Source organism: Epinephelus lanceolatus, chromosome 22 (assembly GCF_041903045.1).
Source record: "Epinephelus lanceolatus isolate andai-2023 chromosome 22, ASM4190304v1, whole genome shotgun sequence".
Lineage (NCBI taxonomy): Eukaryota > Metazoa > Chordata > Actinopteri > Perciformes > Serranidae > Epinephelus > Epinephelus lanceolatus.
Window position 1 is genome coordinate 10,881,454 of NC_135755.1, and position 26,760 is coordinate 10,908,213.

General features: G+C 40.7%; 2 protein-coding genes across 5 annotated transcripts in view; one reads left to right on the forward strand and one right to left on the reverse strand.

Annotated features, from left to right (window-relative positions):
- Positions 1–13,801, reverse strand: part of per1b (period circadian clock 1b) — a 29,244-nt gene extending 15,443 nt beyond the window's left edge. Inside the window, exon 1 of one of the 3 annotated variants that reach the window (XM_033651953.2) lies at positions 13,635–13,801. The gene's annotated coding sequence lies outside the window, so the exon portion shown is untranslated. Of the gene's footprint in view, positions 1–6,390; positions 6,494–13,634 lie in introns of those variants that run through there. The other 2 variants (XM_033651955.2, XM_033651954.2) reach the window with 2 other exon arrangements.
- A 9,835-nt stretch (positions 13,802–23,636) lies between these two features.
- Positions 23,637–26,760, forward strand: part of rell1 (RELT like 1) — a 58,713-nt gene continuing 55,589 nt past the window's right edge. Inside the window, exon 1 of one of the 2 annotated variants that reach the window (XR_013488451.1) lies at positions 23,637–23,798. Coding sequence is in view for 1 of the 2 variants with exons in the window: in XM_033609803.2 (XP_033465694.2) it covers positions 23,774–23,798 (25 nt within the window). In the remaining variant the exon portion in view is untranslated. The remainder of the gene's footprint in view (positions 23,799–26,760) is intronic. The other variant, XM_033609803.2, reaches the window with a different exon arrangement.

Genomic DNA, 26,760 nt, shown 5'->3' on the forward strand with positions numbered 1-26,760 from the left:
TGACTTGTCTACAATACTGTAAAACGGACCCTGTGTGGTTTCGTTATTTAAGGTGTGCATGAGCCTCCACGTTCCAGATATTATGACATCCACAATCTAATATATCTAGTCTGATATCATTGTATCAATATAAAGTCCAGCCCTACTTGCTAAACCAACTGTAGCAGGCCATTTGCTTCAAAGGTGCATCCCCAAATTCAATCAATCTCCTGTACAGCCAGTCACCGCACACACTAATGCTCAAATTCCCACCTACAGGCAATTTAGCGCTTCCAGTTCACCGAACATGCATGTCTGTGGACCGTGGGAGGACACCGGAGCACAAGGAGGGAGCCCACACAGACACGGGGTGAGCATTAAAAACGCTACGCTGCCAGGCCTGAATCAGCGAGGTCAGGTTTGAACCCACGACTCTGAGGTAACAGTGCTAGCCACCAGGGTCGGGCACTATGCCGCCCACCTGCTCCAATTACTCACAGGAAATGCACTCGGTAGGACCGTGTCTGATCATGCCAGATAGTGTCTGTCTTACACTGTTTCAAGATTGTGATCCCTCTGAACATATGTGCAGCCATGAATTTAAGTCAGTTTAAAGTAAAGATGTCAAACATTCCCTACTTCCTGTTCCTCAGCTGTGATTATTTTCACTCTCTTAAATGACAGTCTTGTTTTATGGACTGAGACATCTGAGGTGTAACCTTGGACCTGCACATGAATCTGCACATTTCACATGAAGTACTGTTTCAGTCAAGTTAGATACAGTATTGTTATAATGAAGTTAAATGAAGTACTGTTACAATAAAGTTACACAAAATACTTTTAAGATAAAATTAAACAAAGTTCTGTCATATTAAAGTTAAATAAAGTACTGTTATAATAAAATTAAAGTATCATAAAAAAATAAGTACCGTTAAAATAAAGTAAAAGTACTTCTGTGATAAAGTTAAATAAAGTAGTTACAATAAAATGAAATTAAGTAGTGCTACAATAAAGTAAAAACAATTTTAATAAAGTATTGTTACAATTAAGTTAAATAAAGTACCGTTACAGTAAAGTTGAACTAAGTACTTTTAGAATAAAATTAAATTTTAAAGTACTGTTATAATAAAAAAAAGGTTAAATACGTTACAATAAAGCAGGGCTCACCAATAAGGATTGCCCGACTGCCCGGGGGCAAGTACAACTCACGGTCGGGCATGTAAACTAACAACTCACTTGCCCGATCGGGCAAGTTGCTAAAAATAAAAAAGTTAATAACTAATTGATAAAATAAATGTATTTTAAAACGTGCTCTTCTGCTCTGATGCAGCGGTCTCTCTGCCTGAAGTCACAGGCACAGCTGTGTAACAATGTCCTGCCCACAGCCCCCATTGATATTATTTTGCGCGACGGACGCTTCATATAATAACATAACAATATACTATTTATGGTGTTATGCCATCGTGTCATTTCTGTCTCTACATGGTCACGCCTTAACAATTCTCCTCTGCTCTCTGTATCGCGCACGGCGGAGTTCCGCCACACACACAGGTGAGCACACTAGAGCGGCTCGGGACGCATTTTCCTGAACAAACCTGACCCTGAGCCCGGTGCAGTTTGTCAGCTGACAAAGTTACTGAAATGGACAGTGTGTAAATAACCAACAGACTGCTGTTACGCACAGACAAACACGCTTGCAGCATGGCACTCATGCTGAGCTTGTGTTACGTTCAGGCGTTATCACGTAAATAACAACTTCCAACACTTAAATAGGTCATAGCACAAAACAGCAGCATGTCATGTGACTTCTTACTTTATTATATTCAATAAAATTGTTTGTTCCTAAATCTTGAGACACCTCATATGTAAGCTAGACAGACATTTCACCTGCTCATTACTGTGCACACATGTACTGTATGTACTTAGTCCTAAAGAGCCCTTCTGGTGCCAGTAGATACACAGAAACATCCCAGCAGGCTGTGCTTTGCAAGCATACAAAAAAGTTTCACGCATGTGAAAATTATTTTTCATGCGTGTGCTTCACCTCCGCTGCTACACCTCCATCCTAGGGGAAACACTGCTGTGTGCGTTTTGTGCAACAGGTGGATGTGGTAGTCTACTGGTAGAGTAGAGAGAGAGCTAAGTAGCGTTGAAGTAGAGTAGAGCAGGGCAGAGAGATGGAAGCAAAATATATTAAACCCAGTGTTAATAAAGCAGAAATGGAGAGAGGGGTGAAAAATAAATAGAGGTGGGCATGGCTCAAGTAGGGCGTAAAATTCTAGACGGAGAACGATTGACAAATTTTTCACTTTAAGCCCTGACACTGTCATATTTGTGTAGGAATTAAGCTACAATACATGACATATGTTGTTTTAATTAATAAATACAGTGTGAATAAAGATTACATAACATAAAAATAAATGCAGTCTCTTTTATTTGATAGCCGCTTAAATTAAACAATTTTTATAGGGCAAGTAAAAACTGACTTCGGGCAAGTAGATCTCTGACCAACTTGCCCAACCGGGCAAGTGAAAAAAAACCTTAGCGTTGAACCCTGATAAAGTTAACTGAATTACTTTTATGATTAAATTAAATATAATAATAAATACATAATTTATCAATTATGTATGTGCTTATATGACAATGTAAGGAGGGGCTGAACATGATAAGCTCTGCTTCCTTCAGCCCCTTCTCGAACTTGCACATTATCACAGTGTGCCATTTTTTTTATTTATCATATTTACTGCCTTTTTTTCATGCTTGTGCTTGTTTGAGACAAATAAAAATCAAATCAAATCAAATCAAATATAATAATAAAGATAAAGTACTGTTATAATAAAGATTAAATAAAGTACTATCATAATAAAGTTAAATAAAGCACTGTTATAATAAAGTTAAATTATGTACTGTCAAAATAAAGTAAAATAAAGTATTGTTGCAATGACATAAATCAATGTCGAATAGGGCTGTCAAAATTGCTCAAAAATGACATTCGAATATTCCTTCTAAAAATAACTCATAGGTTTGAACCATTCAAATATTTCTTTTTTCCGCATTATGTCCACAAGAGGGCAAACTAATACAAGGAAACATACTTGTATATGTATTAATACAAGGAAACGTAACTACTTGTAGGTATTTTTATTTCAACATAAACGTCTTTGAAAACATTTACATACCTACACATTAAAACACATAAAACAATTATCTATAACATTACGTTATAAACGACCGCGGACCTCTCGCTCACCCCCCCCCCCCCCCCCCGACCCGTGGCCACACCGCCCGTGGAAGCGCTGCGAATAGCCTCGAAGCACCGGACCGTGACCGGCTCGCGCCCTGCAGCGATCGTTTCGGCATCTGGTCTATTTTCTACGCGAGCCGCGAGCAAATGTGTCAAGCCGAGTGACGGAGACAACAGCTGGGAGCAGAACCGCTTGTCGACCAGGCTGGAGAAATGCGCGTCTGATGCCAACGCCCACTCGCAAAGAGGACAGCTGCCGTGGTGTTTTCTTTTTTCTCTCCACAATCGAATATCAATTTTCACATTCGAAGGTCCATTTTTTTTTTTCAAATTCAAATTTAAATTCGAATTTAGAATATTCGTTGACAGCCCTAATGTAGAACCACTGGTGCTTCTATTCGGAAGCACCCGCCTCTTCTTGAGCCCATAGTGTTAATGTTTTTGCTCTGAACTGGAAGCTTCCGGTCAACAGTTGATGTTACCCGTTGGCTAAAAGTTAAACCATTATATCAACACAGTTAACTATGAGGATTTATTCACTGTGAGCAGGAAACAAACCAACAGCTCTCCAGTTCATACATAACATTCACAAGTCACACTGGTGCTCCATGGTTGCAAAATACCACTACACGGTCACAGTCTGGAGCTCTGCACATACAAAAACAAACTACTCAGCACTGTGACATCACTTCTATTTTTAGGGCTTTTAGAACTGTCATCACTACAACACAACAAACAATCATCACTGTATCTGTAAACAAGAGGCAGGAGACACCACCAAATTTTATGGAGTCACATAGAGCATTATAACCAGTGAAACAGCACAGCTCCACCTCACTGTTGGCCAGGCTCTGCTCCAACAGCTGGTCTCAAATCTGCTCACTATGATGGTAATGAGAAACAAGAGTCCATCTGATGTAAAAACTGTATCTGTAAAGCTCCAAAACAATCTCAGAGATGAGGGAGGTGACAATAACAATCACACAATGTTACTGTGTTGTAAGAATAATGAGGCTTTTCTAAGGGAAACTACACACACAAGAAGAAAGTGCATGCTAATTTTAACTGTTAGTCAATCAATTAGTCTGTAAAATATTAGGTATTAAGTTGTTTAAGTAAAAACTGAGTAAATAAAACACACTTTGCTGGTTGCACCTTGTTAAATTTGAGTGGCTTCTTAGTCTCAGTCGTCTATGACAGTAATTTGGTGGCCATCAAGTTCAATAACAGGCAATAAAAAGACATCGTCTACAGTGGTTCTAGGGAAAATGACTGGCATGTTGTACTATCAACTAAACAACAGATTGAGAAAATAATCAGCGGATTCACTGACAAAACAAATATTAGCTGCAGTTAATGTTGCTGAATAGGGACGAACATTTTAAGTAATTTCCATATTCGAGTACTCGCGTTAAATTGTTTTAAAGCACTCGCGAAATAAAAATCTGGCAAAAGAATAAGGTCTTAAGTGAACACTTGAGCGAAAACGCAGGTAGGGGTTCAGGTTAACGCTGAAATACATGGGACAGGGATGCAGCGTGACATCTGACATAGCTACCTGCAGCAAAGCGTGTCCATTATAATCAACTGAAAACTGCTACACAGAACTGTGACAAAAATGATTAAAATAAATACCTCATTGAAGCTGCAGAGCAACTTTGAGGATGTTTTTACATTCAACATGAAAATAAATCAATCAAATCAATGCATCCTGTTGTTCAAACCATCTGGTTAATTAATTCAATACAACTCAACACACACAGTATGTATTTCAGCTGTTAGAGATTAGCCGTCATTGTAGCAATACAAATTTGAAACAGTTTCAATAATCACTTTCCGCTGTATCAATACGCCGCTACCAGCTGTACTTTCCCTTTTTGTTAATGTTCACCACAGTCATTCTGATGTTTTCTACTTCTAACCAAGGAAAGGAAAGTCATCGTTGTCATATTATGGCCTTATAATATTTATTTTTAATAGAAATTGTAATGAGTGTGTTCTCCGTGGTATCAAAAATAGTATTGAATATCATAAGGTATCCTATCCCAGTTAGGAAAGTCCAGTATCGTGACAACACTAACACAAAACGTATTAATTTTTATTTATTTATGAGTACTTCCAAACATCACTCCTAAGGCTCGGACAAACTTTCTGCATTGAACGTCAATGGACAAGATGCACACAGTTCTATTCATAGTACAATCGTGACGGACTGTGAGGTGAGCTAACGGTCCATTCGACTGCCGTCATCGGGTCAAAGTGAAACTAAGAAGATGCTGCTGGGTTCACTGTGAATACCTGCACTGCCCCGCCCCTTTAGGAGACCAGCTGCAGCCCTGAGTTCATTCATTCACTGGAGTAAATACTGGACCCAGTTTCCACAAGCCCCAACCCCTCTTAGCACTCTGACACTGAAAACGACACAGTTTTGAATCTGATCGTTCACTAGGCTTCCAAATGAGGCAGGGGGGCTGCAGGAGAGACGGCCACACCCACTCAGGAAGTGTTTAACATTTCATACAACTGGCACAGCTTGTGTCTTTTGTTATAGAGCATCTTTGGTCCCACTAAGAACAAAGGTCTTCTGCATGGACAGCAATTACATCATCGCCTCCTGTCCTATGTGTATATATAAATATATATATGCACACAAATGACTGAATACACGCATGCACAGAGTACTTGAGTTCTCAAACTTCATACTGTAGTTGCTGTAATTATGTATATACATGCTATATCTGCAGAAATGTTCCTATCATTATTAATACACAGGCAACACCCTTACAAATATATGACCATGCACATCTACACTGTGTATTTTCTTTTGCTTTAATGACACAACATGCACTATGAAGCACAGTGTGTCAGCCTGGAGCAGTAACACCCACAGCATAAACACCCACTGATTCATACTACACATTATACACACACACATTGTCACACAGAGAGACACACCTGCGATACAACTTGTCCCAGAGACACAAGTCACCTCTCCTAAACTCGCCGGTAACATGAGACACTTCCCTGCTGCAATGTACAACGCGAGGCTGCAGGAAGGTGTGGCAGCTCCGCGCGTGAACATGTGTGCATCCACCCGTCAGCACCACGACGTGTCCATATCACTCAGTCACGATAAGACAACAGCAACAGCAGCAGCGTTTCTTTACCTCGTCTGTATCCGCAGAATAACCGCACACAGCTCCGTGTATCTCAGTCACAGACTGTGCCCGCGCACAGCAGCTCCGTCCCGCTCTGTCTCTCTGTGTACATACGGCACGTGTCCGCGGCGGTGCTTTCCGCGAGCCCTGCCGGCCGCTGATTGGTCGGCGCGTCGGACCAATGAGAGCGCGCGTCCCGCAGAGGCCGGGCCTGCCTGCGACAGCGGTGCTGTCTGCCAAACACTGGTCTCAGCTCCGCCTCGAGCTCTGGCTCCGCACACGCGGGGCGGTGTGCAGACGCGCGAGCTGATCCTGGACCAGTGTCTGAGGGAGGCTGCGTAATGTACATCATGTACATTTATGAGACACGCGCTCCAGCAGCTGGGAGAAGAAACCCGTATGTATGGACACATGACTTATTAGTGACGTTACTCTACACCAATATACTAAATATATAAATGCATATTTACAATCATCATCTTTGACTAGTCATTAAAATAACTTTTATTGTATATTACAGAATTATTTAATTTTATAATCTATGGATACATTACTTTTTTATACTGTGTTTTTTAAGGTGTCCTTGAGTGCTTATTATTATAAAAAATATATTTATATTGTATGTATAGTCACACTTCCTCTGTTTAATGTATATGGTATGTTATCCTATGTATGGCTATATATATCTTATATTTATGTATGCTGAGTCCTGCCAGCCAGCCAGCTATATATATATACCATTAACTTCAATTAAAAGCGTAGTCCCAATTGAACCCACAGTCCCTTTTGCTAGCCTGGTGGGGCGACACATTTTGACAATTAGAGGCCTGTCTCAATTAGAGGCCTGGGGTCTCATTTGTAAAGATTGCGTACGCACAAAACGAGGCCTGAAAGAGGTGTACGCCGCTTCCTTTGGAAAAGTTGTGATCTATTAAAAAATGGAAAAAGTTTTGTGATCTATTAAAAAATGTTGTGATCTATTAAAAAAAAGTGGAAAAGTTGTGATCTATTAAAAAATGGAAAAGTTTTGTGATCTATTAAAAAATGTTGTGATCTATTAAAAAATGGAAAAGTTCTGATCTATTAAAAACAGACTTGATGGGAGAAACTTTGACCCATGCTTACGAACTTTTTGGAGACAGGAAATTGGCGACGCAGGTGGCGAGGTTGAAGCCTGATTGTAGAAACTGTCAAATGTCCGTATGTACATTTTAGTATGGATCCTACGCACTGTTTTATAAATGAGACCAGTTCATTTTTTTTTAATATAAGTTCTTCGAATGTATAAAACCGGGTTGTTGGCTACCTCAAATTATGTATCCATTCCTTGATTGGCGACGGGAGGATCTCGACCCTGCTATTTGCGGATGACGTGGTCCTCCTAGCTCCATTGAACAGTGACCTCCAGCTCTCGCTGGGACGGTTCGCAGCCGAGAGTGAAGCGGCTGGGATGAGAATCAGCACCTCCAAGTCTGAGGCCATGGTCCTCAGCCGGAAAAGGGTGGATTGCCCGCTCCAGGTCGGGGGGGAGGTCCTGCCTCAGATGGAGGAGTTTAAGTACCTCGGGATCTTGTTCACGAGTGAGGGTAGGATGGAGCGGGAGATTGACAGGCGAATTGGGGCGGCGTCAGCAGTGATGCGGACGCTTAACTGGTCTGTTGTGGTGAAAAGGGAGCTTAGCCAGAAAGCGAAGCTCTCGATTTACCAGTCGATCTACGTTCCAACCCTCACCTGTGGTCATGAGCTTTGGGTAGTGACCGAAAGAACGAGATTGCGAGTACAAGTGGCTGAAATGAGCTTCCTCCGCAGGGTGGCCGGGCTCAGCCTTAGAGATAGGGTGAGGAGCTCGGACATCCGGGAGGGACTCGGAGTAGAGCCGCTGCTCCTCCACATCGAGAGGAGCCAGCTGAGGTGGTTCGGGCATCTGGTAAGGATGCCTCCCGGACGCCTCCCTTGGGAGGTATTTCGGGCATGTCCAACCAGGAGGAGACCTCGGGGCCGCCCCAGGACACGCTGGAGGGATTACATCACCCGGCTGGCCTGGGAACGCCTCGGGGTTCCCTTGGAAGAGCTGACGGAGGTGGCCGGGGAGAGGACTGTCTGGACTTCTTTGCTGAGGCTGCTGCCCCCGCAACCCGGACCCGGATAAGCGGAGGACGACAAGACGAGATGAGACGAGACGAGAGATTCCTCGATAACCCTGTAAGTTATTCACATTCCTTTAGTCCATAATGGTCCTAAGATCAAAAGTGGTTTAAATAAACTATTTGATTGCATGTCCCGATGTTTCCTGAGCAACAGTTTTGTGTGAAAGGAATTAAAGGCCTGTCCCAAATACAGGCCCAATGAGTTACGCAAATAATAGCCCGGGCCACTAACTGAAGTTTTACAGTAGCTTGTATTTATAAATTCTAAGGTTTTGTTCTTGTATTCTGTATTGAGCTATTTTGATTTATTTTATATGTTTATTTTTCTTTTCATTTACATTTTTCAGGTGTATTTATCCTTCCTGTGCAATACCTGTTGATGTAACATAAGAATTTCCCAATTTGGGATCAATAAAGTCCATCTAGCCAGTTATAATCTTATTTATAGCGTCTATCTTATTTGTCTTTCCAGTTTAATATATCATATCTATCCTATCTTATTTATCTAATTTATTATTAGGGATGCATAATAATATTGGCACGTCATCGGTATCAGCTGATATCGCCCAGTACGCTTTTTCTTATTTTGAACAATGAATGAATAGAGAGTATGTATGTATAATATGATGTTAATTCCACAACAGGAGAGACTTGTAGGTTAAATATCGGTATCAGTTATCTCTTAAATGAGTTAGGCAAAAAATCCACTACCTATCATCGTATTGTTCTATCTTATCAATCGTATTTATCGCTTACCTTTTTTATCTTATCTACTTATCTATGTACAACACATTTTAAATAATTCATTAAAATGACATTTTTAAGCCTCACCGGATGTCAATAAATCCAACTGCTCTAAATTCCAACTGTGTTAAATTCATTTCTGTGGCCTCATTGAGGGAAAGGATTATTGTTTGCCTTGGGAAAAAAATCCCGGGTACAACATGTCCAATCTCTGCCATGGGCGGGGGCTCCGTCTCTCACTCAGACCAGGTAACCTCAGGTAAACAAGTCCACCAACTGGCACAAAACTTGCAGACTGGGAAAGGTCGTAACCTGAAATCGATGCAACGTCTTTAAAGACTAGTCAGCTCAGTATGAGTGAACGTCAGAGCTGCAGAGCTTTCTGCATAATCCAAGCTGTTGAAACCTATGTTATAATAACCTAGTTGGAAGATTATGAATGCGCAATAAAGTGGTTCAGCTACAGTGGAGCAAAGGGGAAGGTCCGAGCACATCCGCTGGATTTCTGCAGGGTTTCTCGAACTTATTTCCATGTTGGAATTTCACACACAACACGTGCCAACTTCCTCTGCATCACTGTATCAAACTGTTGTAATAAGTAGCTTAATTTGCCGTCCATTGAGGTATTATTTTATCAATGGACGACAGATGGGCCATTTTAGTGAAGCAAATGTTCGCTGATTTGGCTGAGACTCCCAAACCAGGAAAGAAGATTCAGTTTTGTGTCATACTGGGAAGCAATACTCATTATGTTTGCTTGTCTGGGAACCATCTATCACTTATTTATTACAGATTTTTAAAGAATCCCGCCCCTTTTATCAAATGAACTTGCCCTTTTCTCTTGAACTTAAACTTTTGCACGATTCTTCCCCGTGTTATGTCATGCCGTAGTGTCCTTTTTTTAAATAGCAGGTCTAAATATATGCAATAACTGAGATAAAATGCTCCTTAAAAATCTTTTCATGACGCCGTAACAGAGCCAAGAAGTTTGATAACTGTGGTAAAACACACAAAGATAATTATATCAGCCTCAAACCACAATCCAGACTAACATTAGTATCAAAGCTCTACGTAACATATCAAGTTCTGGTGTAATCACCATGATTCAAGTGTGAAATTGAAAAATAATAGACAATGCAATCTGCTTAGCCTACAAGCAAACTCCACATAACTTTGTGTTTGCAACTTTAACAAGAGACTGTTTAACAATCACCACCGATCCTGGGATTAATAATTCTAATTGCAATAATTGCAAGACAACCCTCATTAGCAAGAGCAATGGAAACCGAACCACCTCCGGCATTTTTAAGAGCCACCAGCGGGCCATTTCCTGGCAGCCTGTGGTAAACTCGGTAGCTTTGATTGTTTTATTGTTGTCTGAGAACAGGGGGGACACAAACACTCCCGCCTATCCTCCATAAATCTCTTTCCCTGTCTGTCTTTTCTTGCCTCGAGCTTTAGTTTTTCGCCATTTAAAGTGGTGTAAAGAGACTCAGTGAGAAATGCTAGTCAAGGTACAAGCAATGCTCTTGTCACAGAAACAGGTGGTGCATCGTCTCGCTGCTCCACTGCCTCACCCATCACAGTCCAAACTTGGTACTGCTGCTGGTGAATCACTCATTTTGAAGTGTCACAGTGATGGAAAACTATAAGCTGTTTACATGGCTTCCTGTCGTAAGTGATGATGAGTCAGTCATATGTTTGATAATCTAGTTTAAATGGGGATTGAACTAGAGCTGCGACAATTAGTTGATTCATCGATAGGCGGGATAATAATCGGCAATCATCAGAGCAAAAATGGGACATTTCAAGGTTCTCAAGTGTGAGGATTTGCTGCTTTCCTCGGCCTTATATTGTAGTAAATATAATATATAAGGGTTTGGAAATGTTGGTCGGACAAAACAAGATGTGTAATGAAGTCACTTTAGACTCAAGGGTACTGTGGCAATGTTTTCTGATGCTTTATAGACCAAACAATTAATAACGAACATGCCATTTCACCTCTTCTGCCATCCACACATCATTAAAGCTGCTTTACTTTCTTATGCATAAGCTGAAAAAGTCGTCTTTATGATGCCCACCCACAACTTTCTCCAAGATTAGAAGAAAGTAGGTTACTCCGACCTTTGTTTTCTAATCTTCTGCTCTGCACTATCTTGTCCGACACTTGCCTTTGTAAACTTCTTGGATGTTTTCGTGCAACTGCCCTGCACACTCAGATACTAAATCGGGTGTGATATCTGCCAAGACCTTTTATGGTTTGTCTGTGGACAATTTACTGTAAAGCAGAACATAAGGAAAACCACACAGGGCGTGCATTTATATTCTCACGAACACCGCTACATGTTGAGCATCATAGAGAGTGATCATATAGACGCCGCCAGCGGGTCACTCCATGGTTACCACTGATGTGTGAGAATACATGCATTGAAATTGGCTGACTGTGAACACATCATAGCAAAGGCCTACACAAGTACACCTGATTTATAACTACGTACATGTTTTAAGCACGCTTAATGGAAGCAAATACATAGTTGAATTTTAAGAGCAACTGAATAATTCACATTGAATATAATCACTCAAATTGTTCAAAACACTCAGGCTCGACTGCCTCTCCTGTCCTGGACAGTGGTGGAATGTACATTTACTCACGTATTGTACTTGGGTACAAATTTGAGGTGCTTTTTTTACTTAACTTGAGCATTTTAATCTCACGTCACTTTCTTCTTCTGCTCCACCACACTTCAGAGGGACATATTGTACTTTTTACTCCTAAAATTATTAGATTACTTCAGTTAGTTGCTTTACAGATTTAGATTTTTGTGCACAAACCACATGAAAATATCCAACTGCAACTGAAGCCTTACATTTTCCTTACTTAAGCAAGTGTTTCTACAGTGTGTGTGTGTACATTATTAGTTTTTTTAAATGTGAATCTGACCAATTAAATTTAAGCAACCTGAATATATTTTACTTATTATTTGTTTTTTTTTTATTTTTTAATGAAACTTGAATTTTTTTATCAGAATTTTCAAACAAAATTTGAAACGTATTCATCTGCAATTTCAAAGGGTGAAATTGCAAATATTTTTTCAGTATTTCCAAAGAGGTGAGCTCAATTTGATGCACTATTTCAAAGTAAAATATTTCAATGCTTTTCATTTAATAGTGCAGGGATGCTCTATGGCCATCATGATAAGAGTATGCATGCATTATATGATGTTAATTCCACTTAAGAAGAGACTTGATGATGACTAAGATTAGGTGGGGAAAAAAAGGGAGTTGTTGCATATCGGCATATCAGCAAAAAAAAATCCAGTATCATGCAACCCTTCAAGGATGTTTAAATTTCCATGTAAAGTATTCAGTGGCTGCTCAAATCCAAACACTGTCTCCTATTTGCTCCCATAGATTTTGTTAGGCTTGTGTGATTTTGACTATTTCTTTTTGGTGTACAGAGGTATGTTGGGATGCAGCCTGTGTAGGTGACGTGCAGCAGCACAATGCATGGGTGGATTACAACAGTTGCCCATAGCAGAACGTCATCTGATTGGCTAGAGGCACGCAACTTGCACAGATTAAACCCAAAAAGTACACAATGTGCACATCAGGAGCACGGGGGCTTGTAGCGGATCGAAACTATGCATCACTGCATGTTGTTATTACACCAGTTTAAACTATAGACCGCAACACATATGCTGCAACAGCTCAGCTACAGCTTTGTATCCATACATAAAAATCTTCACATAATTAATTCAGCATAAATCAGAAGTGTCTGTCACCACCATGGATCCAATGGGGCGTGCTCAGCCACCATTAACACTGTAATAGTGGCACGTATGCACTGTTAATAAGACAATGGGCGGTTTATTTGATGTCCTGTCATAGCAGAACACGACTCACGTTGTTGTTAGCGAGCATAACGTAAATACTACACAGCACAGTGTGAACCTATCACAGCGGAGCATATAGGAGCCCTGGTACATTGTGCAACGTCCACATGTGCTGTATGTCCAACCTATAGAAACACAAGTGCACTTAATCATAGAAATACAGCTCCTGATATGTGGATAACAGCCAATAATGGTGTTGACTTCTTTAACCCCCGCAGACATTAAAAATGACTTCATATCGTGACACATTACGCGGCACTTACAGGGTTAACAAGACAACTGGTCTGTCTGTACATTCTGAGACGTGTCATTACAGCTAACATTAAGCGATATAATTAGATTTAATATGAGGCAACTAAATAAGGATACGACTGCTGTTTTTGCCCGAAGTGACAGCTAGCATGCTAACGTTAGCCACAAAGCAACGGCCACAGAGACGACAGTTAACTGCACAAATCCGCCATCTTACCTTTAAATACGCTTCAAAAACGACAACAACAGCTTCAGTATTCCGCGATGAGGTGTTTGTCGGTCTCACAGAAATAACAACATGAATCCTGGTAACGTTAGCGACAACTGCCTGTACTCAGCGCTCCGCATTCGCTCTGTACATTTTGTTTTTGCTCAACCCCCTCCGTCAGTAGTTTACACGCAGGGACACACGTGCCGGTGCATGGTCTAGCAAGTAATATTGTACTAGCCGCTGTGATTGGACAGCACCGCTCGAAGCCCCGCCCCTTACCCGCCAATGCGTGTTCTAATTGGCTGAGAGGGGTGGGGCTATCCGCACGGGGCTCGGCAGTCACGTTGCAGAGTGTCTGGTCCTGAGTTCTTTTCCAAATAGACATGAGAGGGCGTAGCCCGTGCCCACACTTGATGTGGCCTACTTGGTGCACCGTAATACGAGTAATAGCACCGCAACGACATTCACTACTGGGAGGTTATTTTAGCTCTTTGTGGCAGTTTAATCCAGGAGTTGCTGCTAAATTCACTGGTGTTATTGTGTCTACATATATATATGTTCACAAATTGAGGTTAATAATCATCAAAAGAGCTGAAACAAAGGACACTGACAGCCACATTCAACTACATTAGGTGCACTAATACTTAATATGGTGCACATTACTACTTTTCAGTAGCATCATGTGCCATATTATTCTTCAATGTCATGTTTACTTGTCAGTGTAGTGCAGTATCATTTTGTCACTCATTTGTCACTGATTGTCTATTGTGCTTCATGCTACTATAATCTGAAGCAGTCTCTGGCACTACAATTTCCTTCAAGATAAATAAAGCTGTGTTGAATTTAATTGAATTACATCTAAATATCTGGTCACTCTATCACTGCCATTTTACATTATAGGCGATAGAGTTACCCCTTGGGCTCTAGTTTCGCAGACAGGGCGAGGTCTGGGAGGTCCAAGCTCGCAGTGTTCGAATATACGGAACTGCGAGCAGACCTCCACGGGCTGATGATGCAAAGGTAGCCTGGGAGGAGGTCACCACAATTGTAAATCAATGTTGTGTTTCTCTCATACGCGCGTGCGCTCTCTCTTTCTCTCTCGCAGTCTCACTCTGTTTCTTTTCTCTTGACTTTTCTAAGATGACAGATGCTGAATATATACTTCCTATCTGATGCTGTGGCTGTTGGTGGTTGGCTGAGATACATTTATGTGCTGATTGCAGATAGTTGAATTGAATAGTGTTTTTTGGGGAATTTATTGCATCGTTAATGTGCCTGATATTCTGGAAACCTGCCTGTGAGGTTTTGGTGACGTGTGTGCACTGTCCGCCGGTCAGCCAAACTTCGGCTTACACCGGCTGCGCTCGGCCTGTGCTGACAGTAGACCTGGTTTCAGCTGGCGAGCTTTTAGCGCACCTTCGGCGAAGCCTTTTGGCACGAAACTGTCACTGCGCCAAGCTGGATCTGTCGACACCTCCCCCTGCTGCGCCGCCACACCCATCTTAGAGCACCTTGGTCTGCCAAACTACCAAACTGAGCACGCCTCGGGTTGCGCTGCTCAAAAACTAGCTCTGCGCGGGGTTCGCCACCCTGCACCGCTCCAGGAAACTAGAGCCCCTTGGCTCAAAGTCAGGGGCGTACACATAGACAGTGCAGGCCATGTGGTTGCACTGGGGTCCATGAGGTGCAGCCACCATGTAGTTTTTGTACGTGAACTAAACCTTTGGGCTCGGTGGGAAATATCAAGTCAGAAGACACAAGTCCAAGTGATATCGCAAATCATTGGTGTTGGAGTCCAAGTCGAGTTGAAGGTTGTTTTTTGTTTTTCCCAGGTCAAGTCTAGAGTAATCAATTTGTGTGACTCGAGTACCCACCTCTGCTTCTCGTTATGTCTATACCTACCTACATGCTGTTTATTTATTGCAGTTACTGCCAACAAAATATATTTATATCACTTTAATTCATATTCTTTTAACGTTATATTTTATCCCCATTTACTAACTTGCACCATTTTATGTCTTAGGTTCTCTTTTTGTTGCTATTTGTTTGCTATTATTGATATACATATTTAATTGCATTATTAGAGGGGCCCTCAGTCCCAAGACTTTGAAATTTGACGATTAATAACTCTTGAGTTTTATTTACTGGTAGTTTCTACATAATAAGTTAAAGATACGATACAATGCGATACGATACGATACGATACGATACCATACGATATGATGCAATACGATACCATACCATGCGATGCGATACCATACCATACCATGCAATGCGATACCATACCATACAATGCAATACGAAACGATGCGATGCGATACGATACGATAATTCTTCATTCGTCCCACAGCGAGGAAATCTGCAACATTACGGCAGCAAAGGGACAGAGTGCAAACTGGGAGCATCAGTAGAAAAACATTGAGTACAAAGCAATATATAAGTACGTAAAATAAGTAAACTGTACAAAAAAACACACACACACAAAAAGCAATATAATAAGGAAGCATCAGAATGAAGCAGAAAATAATAAAGAGACAGACTGAATGGCTGATGTATTATTGACTAATAGTATAGATACTGCACGGACTAACAACACTGATATTGCACGAGTGATGATTGATTGTCAACTGCTTTTCATATGTGTACAGTCTGACAGCAGCAGGAAGGAAGAACCTGCAGCATCTCTCCTTCAAACACCATGAGTGAAGCAGCCTGTCTCTGAAGGAGCTGCCCAGTGCTGCCAAAGTGTGCAGCATGGGGTGGGACATGTCGTCCATAAGGGATAATAGCATGGCCACCATCTCCACCTGGTCGAGAGAGCATCCAAGGACAGATGAATCTCTTCCTGTCAGCTGTCGCGATTACCACTCCATAGAAGATGGCTGATGCCACCACAGAGTCGTAGAAGGTCCTTGGGGGTGCCAGCTGTCCTCCAAAGGACCCGAGTCTATTTTTAAACTATTATCATTTATTCCTTTGTTATTTAGATCTGTCTGTTGTTTTATATACACATATATTTAACTTTGACTAACTTCTGAAGACTGTGGGATGCAGTTGAAAGCCCCAGAAAATAGATAGTAAGAGGATCTTATTATCTGAAAGCTATGGGCACAACAAATTTTGTTTACAGGTGTACAAATTATAAATAATCTTGTCCCCAAGCTAACTAGAAAGCCAGTTGTATCTGAAACCACTCATAGCCTCCGTGTATTCTCAGAAACTACATGAATGTTGCCGAGCAGAAGAGAAATCTACCCCAGCTCCTCCCTGATCATGCACAGCAACACACGGGGGCTATTTCCGCTGCGCGTCTGCCTCGCACTTACGGCTGCGGCAGAGCCTCGGCATGCACAGTTCAACGTGCTTTGAGCTGGTGACGTCATTTGTTCTGCTTGCCCTCCTCAGGCACGCGGCTCGCGGTGTGGTTGGTGAGAGCCTGTAAACAGTGCAGATGTAGGGCACATGCCTGCGTGTAAATGACTACAATATTACGCGCAATGGGAATGCGTTTACTGTGTCATGGTGCACTTATACGACTGGAAATATATAAAATCTGTTTAAAAATGTCATCACAAAGAAAAAAATGTAAATCCATCATGAGTTTATCTTCGTTTATAGTGCTGAGATTTTCTGTCAGTCAGTTTGGTCATGCTTATAATATAGTAAACTGTGAGATGATGTAGAAAGATATATTTTCACTGGGTGGCAGTCTGATGTGCAGTCAATGGTTTTAAAACTTAAAGGTCCAGTGTGTCTGATTCAGATAAGATTTAATATTCACAGTTATGTTTTCGTTAATCTTATAATCACCTGAAAATAAGATTGTTATGTTTTTGTTACCTTAAGCAGGATTATACTTGTGCGGGTGTGTCTGTGTGATTCTGCAGTTACACCAACAAAACACTAGTCAGCGGCAAAGGTTTCTGTGAAGTGCTGAGTGAGTTGATTCAAAACACACATTAAACATGGCTTAATAGAGACAATTTCAAACACAAGTACACAAATCAGCTTCACTATAACTCGCAGCATTCACAGACAAACACTTGTCTTTATCTGGACACATTTTCCCCACAAATACAACATGCTAACATTATTAGCACAAGCCTATGGCATTTTACATTGTATAAATTAGCCTGGTGGCTAGCGATCTTTTCCGATCTATTCAGCTCCATTACAACTCACACGGTTCACTGACAAAACAACTGTCTTATACTAAACATGTTTTCCAAACAAATACAACATGCTAACGTTATTAGCACAAGCCTATGGAATTTTACATTGTATAAATTAGCCTAGCGATGAGTGGAGATTTCCTCTGCTCATATGAAGCCAGGATAAATCACACACATGACTTAAAATGCTATTTTGTGGAGGCTTTATTGTCTTCACAATTTATTGTTTGTCTGTGAAATTAAAGTAAATAAAAGCTTTGTTTCCACTGAGGGAAATGGTTTCAGCTTACAGAAATAGACAGGAGGTCTGCGTCTCTGCGACCTGTGGTTACATATCTGGGGAGGTGCACATCAGGCTACGCCATAGGTTATGATGTAGGATCCATGTCGACACAGAGCTTACGGCGTAGCTACATCACCGATTCAACGCAGAAGTATAAATTCCGCATTACAGAACTGCCGTTAGCTAGTCACTCAGTGTAGCATCAGTGTTAGCCTGATTCTCAGGGCTTAGCTAAATTACTATGGCCCTCTTTTACACTTCGTGTTTTGAAAAGCTGCCAAAAATATTAAAGTGACTGATACAAAATATACACAGTCTTGCAAAAGAGAGCAGTAAAGCTCTGTAGAGCTAGCTGCCCTCGTCATAAACGTGGCAGTGCTTCATTTTGTAGCTAGCTCGGCTAGCTGATGGGCCAACCTCACCGTAAATATGATCAAAAACACTAAATACAAAGAGGAATGGCAAATACTATTGACAAAATGTACAAAGCTTACAGTGAAAAGTGAATTAAGTACCCTACACAGATGAGAAAAGCATGTTTATCACTAAGGTATGAGGTGAGGATAATTAACATTATCGTAGAGTCTGCAAAGTAATGAAAGTTGTCAAAATAGGCTAAATGTCGTGGGGTGAAAACTGCAATATTTTCTTCTAAAATTTATGCAGTAAAGGGAGTTTTGTCGGTGAAGATTCTCAGTCATCCAGGTCATGGTTATCATAAGTGCTATATCGTAGGCAACTGGACTTGCTTGAGTTTCCTGAAGACGTTTCGCCTCTCATCTAAGAGGCTTCTCCAGTTCTAAATGACTGGTGCGGAGTTGCAGGCTTTGAACTCTTTAGGTGTGAACCCTTACAGAGTCGTTGAGGTCACATGTGAGCTGTGAGTTTCAGAGTCATTGAGGTCACTATGTGAGTCGTTGCCATAGTTGCCATCATATGAGTCGTTGGGGTCAGGTGGGTCCAGGAGTGAATGAGTGTAAAGTCATCCCGGAAGGGATCCCAAGACTGCAAAACAAAACAACCAACCTGGCTCTGCTGGCACAGCTCAGCAGAGCCAGCTCGTCAGGTCATGACTCAACTGTTCACCTACATCTAAAGAAGAAGGGACACTCTTTGGAGGACAGCGATGTTCACATCTCGGCCATGGAAGAAAGATGGTTTGAAAGAGGCATAGAAGACGCCATCTATGTCAAACTGGAACGACCATCGTTCAACAGAAGAGGTGGCCTACGACACCACTTATCACCCACCTACAGTGCAGTCTTGGGATCCCTTCCTGGATGACTTCACACCCGTTCACCCCTGGTCCCACTTGACCCTAATGACTCACATGTGACCTCAGTGACTCTAAAACTAAGAGCTCACATGACAACAAGGGTTCACACCCACACTGGGTTTAAAGCCTGCGACTCCGCACCACTCATTTAGAACTGAAGACGCCTCTTGGATGAAACGTCTTCAAGAGACTCGAGCAAGTCCAGTTGCCTACGATATAGCACTAAGGAGTAAAGGGAGTAACATAAAATAGACTCAAAGTTGACTACAAGTGCCTCAAAATTGTACTTAATGCAGTACTTGATTAAATATACTTAGTTGCATCCCACTACTGTATGCAGAGATTGAAATATGGCTGCATCATATACTGTAAAGTTTTAAATATTGTGATGATAATATTACTTAAGCTAGATAAACAGTTTCTAACCAGTATGTAACATACTATTTGCTGATGAATATATGTCTATTAACATGGGATCAAGTGACTCTGAAGAGACGGTAGCGTGCAAAACATCAAACACATTTTATATCATGTGTGGCTGCTTCCCTGATGATGTCTGAATCTGACAAACAGATTTACATTTCACCTGCTTTTAAAATGTGTTCCCATCTAACTGGTTGGTTATTCATGTGTTGTTTATGCAGCCTTTCATTGGCTGAGCAGCGCTGAGCCATCTGGACAACAGCCTGGTGTTTGGCATCAGCGACTGGCAGGTTGCAAACAGTCAGATCAATTTACTGCACTGTCATGTTCACCACTTTAACATACCTGATTTAAAGTAAGAGGAGGATACAGAGGCTAACTAATAATGTAATGTAATGTGTAAAGTAATGCAGATTAGCAGGTCAGAATGAAAGCATGATTAGGTCCAATAGAGGGCAGCATTTTATGATACTGATGCCACAGGAGGGAAACACTGACGTGCAGGACGTGCAGGACATGCCGGACACGACTGTACAATCACAGCCTAATCTGTTTTTAATAAGTCGTTTTATTTGTTTGTCACAGTCAGTGAGAGGGTTAATGTTGACCGTGGTATTATATCAGATCATCTGCTAATTATAGAGAGTAAATAAAACTGGTGTGCATCATTAGCTCCTCTGAGCAGTGAGTGACAGGGCGCTGTCAGGTTATTTTTTTTACAGGAAATGGCTTTCTGTTTAAATGCTGGTGCACCGTGTGTGTGTGTGTGTGTGTGTGTGTGCCCCCTAAGATAAACTGTCATTGTTAGCAGTTTACTTTGAAAGCTTTGAAAGCCTCGTATGAACCCAGCTCCCCCTGTGGTCACCAAAGCAGATGTGGTCTGTGGTACTGAACGAGTGTAGTGAAATAAGAAGTACAATAGCTCCCTCTAGTGGAGCAGAAATATAATGCAGTGGTTTAAAGTTTGAGGTCCTTGACTGTCATCTTCTCATGACACTTTCTACTTCACAACATTTATAAATATTGCACTTTCTACATCATTACATTTATCTGACACGAATTCACAACCTAATATTTTTGCATATACACTATGTGAAGGGTATATAAAATATGAGTTTTTATCATGACTGAAAATGCTGAGGGACTTCTCTGGTGTTCACTCCCCATGTCAGGTCCCCTGAGAGATGAACACCAACGTACTTGAAGCTCCCCACCTGTTCCACCTCCTCTCCAGTGATCACCACACTGGCATGTGTTGTGTCCTTGTGTCTCCTGAAGTCAGTGACGAGCTCCTTTTGTCTTGTTGGAGTTGAGGAGCAAGTCGTTCTGACACCAGGATGTGAGGGCCTGGATCTCCTCTCTGTAGGCTGTCTCATCATTGTTGGTTATTAACCCCACCACGGCTGTGTCATCAGCGAACTTGTACGTGTAGTTTGTGTTATGGACGAGAGTGCAGTTGTGTGTGAAAAGTGAGTAAAAGAGTGGACCGAGAACACAGCCTTGGGGAATGCCGGTGTTGAGGATGGTGTTAGAGGAGATGTCTCACATGCTGTGGTCTGTTGGAGAGGAAGTCCTTGATCCAGCTGCAGAGGTGGTGGTCCGGGCCCAGTGACAGCAGCTTGTTGACCAGCCTGCCCGGGTTGACAGTGTTAAAGGCTGGCTTCGGCTAAGCCATGGGGTAGTCAACCTCTGGCTCCAGAGCTCTGTGGGGCCGTTTGGCCCCTCTCCAGTCACTCTTTGGTCTGTGGTTTTGACAGAAAATTATAAGGAAATAAATAACAGTTATATTTTTGAACATTTTAATTTTCATTTGTTGTTGTAGGCGTAAAGTGATTCCTACATGCTTCTACTGTGAAAATAAACTAAAGTCAGCTAAAATGTGTGTCATATGTCTCTGGCCTGGTGCCTTTTCCTCTCAAAACATCACTAGCGATTGCCACAGTAGTCTTGAGTCTTCCTCACTCGGCTAGCTGTGGATTCCAAATCCAAAAATGGAAAAGTCTTAGGTGAAAATAGAGAATTTAATAGTGCGTTGACAAATTTGTTTCCTTTCATCAGCACCGCTGCAAAGCTAAAGTACCAAATAATCAAAACTAGCCCACTGCAGAATAGCTGCTTTTTTTCCCTATGAAGCGAAGGTTCTAAAACCTGCATTTCTTTATTTCTGTATTTACTTCAGCATTTAATGATTATTTTATTAAGCCTATTTATTTCTATATTTATTTATTCCTGTATTTATCCATCTGTTTATTTATTTATTGATACATTTATTGTCCCCCACACACACTACTGGTATACAGTAGAATAAAATAAAAAATAAAAAAATAGAAAAAGAAATTTGAAGAATAATAAAATAAAAAAGACTGTGTTACCTTTTATTATGAGGCACAAATATGTTTTGCAGTTCCAGTCAGAGTTTATTTATTTTGGCTAAAAGTGGCTCTTTTCATAGTAAAGGTTGTCGACCCCTGAAATAAGTGGTTGAAAATGGATGGAAATGGGAAAATGATGAAGTAAATACAAAAATGATAATAACACAAATAAACAAAGACATATATAAGTGCATAAATGTTGTAATAAATAGAAACATAGATAGATAAAATAATATAAATAAAAATAATTAAACAGGACATAAAAATATCTAAAATGTATTTCTACATTTTTTTCAATTACATTTATCTATTTATGTATTTCTGTATCTATATGTTTATGAGGTAGGCATTTATTTCTTAATTTATGTATTTATTTCTGTATTTATTTAAGCATGTAATTATAATTTTATTTTATCATTTAATTATTATTTCATTTTGCCTTTTAATTTCAGTGTTTATTTTGGCATTTAATTATTATTTTATATGTCCTGTTTATTTCTGTATTTGTTTTAGCATTTAATCATTAATGTATTGTAGTGTATGTATTTAGCCTAATTATTTCTGTATTTATTTTTAGCATTTAAGTTGTTTTTTTTTAATTTAGCCTAAAATTTCAGTATTTATTTTAGCAAATTATTATTATTTCATTAGGCCTATTTATTCCGTATTTATTTAAGCATTTAATTATTCTCTTGTTTAGCCTATTTATTTCCATATTTAATTTAGCATTTAATTATTTCATTTAGTCTATTTATTTCCATATTTATTTCAGCATTAAATTATAATTTTATTCAGCCTGTTTATTTTAGCATTTAATTATTATTCTATTTAGCCAATTCATTTCCATATTTATTTTAGCATTGAATTATTATTTTATTTATCCTATTTATTTCTGTATTTTTTTTGTATTTCTTTATGAAGCCTATTTATTTCCATATTTATTTTAGCATTTATTTTTATTTCAATAAGCCTATTAATTTCCATATTTATCTTAGCATTTAATTATTATTTCATTTTTCCCTTGTTTGTCCATATTTATTTCAGTGATTAATTATTATTGTATTTTGCCTATTTATTTAATTGGTATTTAATTCAGCCTATTTATTTCCTTATTTCTTAAGCATTTGATTATTATTTTATTTAGCCTTTTTATTCTGTATTTATTTTAGCATTTAATTATTCTTTCATGTGTCCTATTTTTTAAGCATTTAATAATTATTCTATTTAGCCTATTTATTTCTATATGTATTGCTATATGGATTCCTTTATTTATAAACCTGTTTAATTATTTATTGAAACTTTTGTCATTTATCGCCCCCCATACACACTAAAGTAAAATAAAAGTAAAGTAAGGTAAAATAAAAATACTACTAGTTAAAACCCCGCCTTTTTAATCACCAACCAACGAAGGCGGAAGTAGCAGTGAGTGAACCCTCTCGCTCTCATCCCACAGTACGGACTAGGGCGTATCCACTCTTTGGGAATCAGGAAACACGTTAACGTTGGTAACAAGTCCCTCCTTCAGTTTGGTCTGACCACGGTCAGTGGTGACCACACCGTCCAACGGCTGCCAGTCCCCGAACATCACCACCGGTCCTCCGGTTTGCTCCTGTCCATCAATGGCTGATTCAACCGTCAATACACGTGAGTTTCCGACCTTATTTTTACCTTGTGTTTGAAGAGGAGACGGTGTAGCAGTGCTGCACTGACGGTGGTTAAAATTTAACGTTTTTTCTTCTTGGAAAAGTTTCCTCTGTTTTTGAAAATAGCTTGAGTTTATTGAATTATGGCGGCGCCACAGTGTCACAGGGTTGATGCCAGGCGGTTTGAAATGTAACGTCAGCTGAGCTAGCACACAGACATGTGTTTTAGGAACACACTGCGTGACAGACACAACTTAGAGATAGCACACAGCAAACTCAGTATTGAACAGACACATTATAAATATGTTTAATTACTTTAGGGTTTGATGTTGTTGTTCACTATGCTATTTCTGATTTATTAGTAGCCTACTAAATGATGTCAGCCCAACAAACGTAAAGGTTAATGTGTATTTAATTCTATTTTTTAAGATTTAAGTCTATCTATCCAACTGTCTTAAACACACTTGATGCACCAAATGAACTTTTCCTTCCCTAAAAATTCCTGTTTCTCTGGACTAAATGTGCAAAATCTAGTTTGAAAATCTCTTGACATCTTTTCTTTTTCCGCAATATTGATATTTAGATTTTCATGCTTTAAAATACATTCATATAATACATAACATGACATAAAACTGCTGCCTTAATACAGAAGATGGGGAGAAAAAAGGAGGCAAATGACGCACACACTAACAAAAATGCTCCTCCTATGTTAATAAATGGTAATTTATGAAAAATCAAAGTGAAAATGAAGATGGCACAGTGGTCCAGTGGTTAGCATTGTTGCCTCACATGGGTTCAAACCCCTTCTGTGCAGAGTTTGCATGTTCTCCCTGTGTCAAGCATCCTCCCACAGTCCAAAGACACTTGGTGACTCTAAGGATGCATTCACACTGGTGCTATTTGGTCTGCTTTAAACGAACCCTGGTCCACTTCCATGGATAGTTCGGTTCGTTTGCAGTGGTGTGAACGCTCATTCGGACTCTGCTGTGGATCAAACGAGCGAACCCTGGTCTGCTTGAAAACTGGGGGTCTTGGTTCACTCTCAAGTGAACCCTGGTGCGGTTCGCTTACAGTGGGAAATGCAAACGGACTATCCAGCGGACCAAAGAGAGGAAGTGACGTAGAGCGCAGTGCATTTTGGTGCTTGGTGTTTTTGTGGTGACCAAGCCGGCTGAAGGGGATGGATTTCCGTTTTCAGTCCTGGCCAATCGATGAGCCTCATGCTTTTTTTCTTCCTGGTCAGTGGTCATTTCGGGCAATACCGCCCCCAAGTGAGCAGGTGTTGTAACTGTGTGACATTGTCCAGGTGGTTTGGTCCGCTTTAAAAAAGTGCAGTGTGAAAGTGAACCGAACCAAATGAAGGTGTGAAATTTTTTGGCATTCCCCTCCCAGTTCTTGAGGATGTACTTTTTTAATTGACCCTCCGCTAAGTCCCGCCCCTGGACACAGACTGGCCAATCATAACTCAGCATCAGGCTCCGACAACAACACACCTGTGCTCCATCGTGTCAGATTTCCTTCATTTCCAAAAATATGGTAATATTCCTTCAGGGAGTGCAGTTAGTGACAGTGTGGGCTCCGTGCTTACTCCAACAGCTTGTCGGACCATCACAAAGAGGCGGGGCTTAGCAAAAGGTCAATTCCCAGGGGGAAATTAAGTGTTTTTCTTCTCTGTTGTCATACACACACAGGCCCAAAATACACACACATGCACAAGCAGGACGTATGCATGCATTAGATGGAGGGTTGTCAGAGCGAGGGGGCTTCCTGGGCAGCTGGGGCTTTGGACCTCTCCAGCTACCAGTCCGCACCCCATACCTTGTCTGTGGGGACTTGAACCACTGTCCCTTTGGTTCCCGAGCCAAGCCCTGCCCCTAACCTAACTGTAATATTTGAGTAGTAGCTGTAGAAATATTTTATCTGCTGCGATAACATCTTAATCTAAAGTACATAATTGACAGGAAGTTACTGCCTTGGTGTAATGATATTGGAGTAGCACAGAAATGTAAACAGCATGCGTGTTGGATGTTATCTTTAGTTGAATCAGATTTCAAAATGAAGCTACTGCATATTTGAACAGGGTGTCTGTCTCCTGTGTAACCTTTCTGTTATTGACAGTCGAGATAAACGTCGCAGGAGCAGTGACACGTGTTGTACAGTCCCCAACCTGTTGAAGCCCTGAGTCAAGGAAACTACCGTATGTGTCTCTGCATCGAGAGATACTCAAGCCAGCACTGTTGCTCAGTCCCACGTTACGCTTTGGGTTTCTTCATAACCTTTAAGAGTCTGGGCCTGTTTCCATTTTCCATGGGGAGTCCACAGGAGGCTGTGGCTTACTAAAGGCCAGGGCTCAGTCGTCACGCTCATTCAATTAGACCCAGTCATGCAGTATGTTGGCTTGGTATTACACTCATGTAATGTGTGTGTGTATGTGTGTGAGTGTACATACTGTACATCTCTGGTTGTTTCGTCTTTTGTCACTGCTTCATGTCGCAGCTGCGGCGTACATACATGCCCTGAACACTCTCCCAGTTGATCTTCACACTCATGTGCAGGCTGAGAGCGTTGTTGTGGTCTCGGTCAGCGGTTGCCAACCTGTGGTTTGGGACCCCCCAAGAGGTCCCGAGATCAGTGGCGCCCCCAGAAATTTTTCACAGGGGTGGTTAGATGGGGCGACTGAAAATCTTGAGGTGGCACACCGAAACCAAAAGCCATAACTGGATTTCAGGAAATCGATTATATTGTTAAAGTATAGCCTATTAAAAACTATGTCGATGGGAGAGTGAAGATAGTACATACTGATGTACTTTGGTTTCTTATTTTACAGTTAATATTATTAAATATCTTGAAGCCAATTTTTCCCACCTGCGTTACTGCCGCAAAAAAATCCCCTGCGGCCCAAACGCATTGACCTCCATTGTAAAAGAGACGTCTGTAAAACTGTTGACGGAGTACATTGGTTG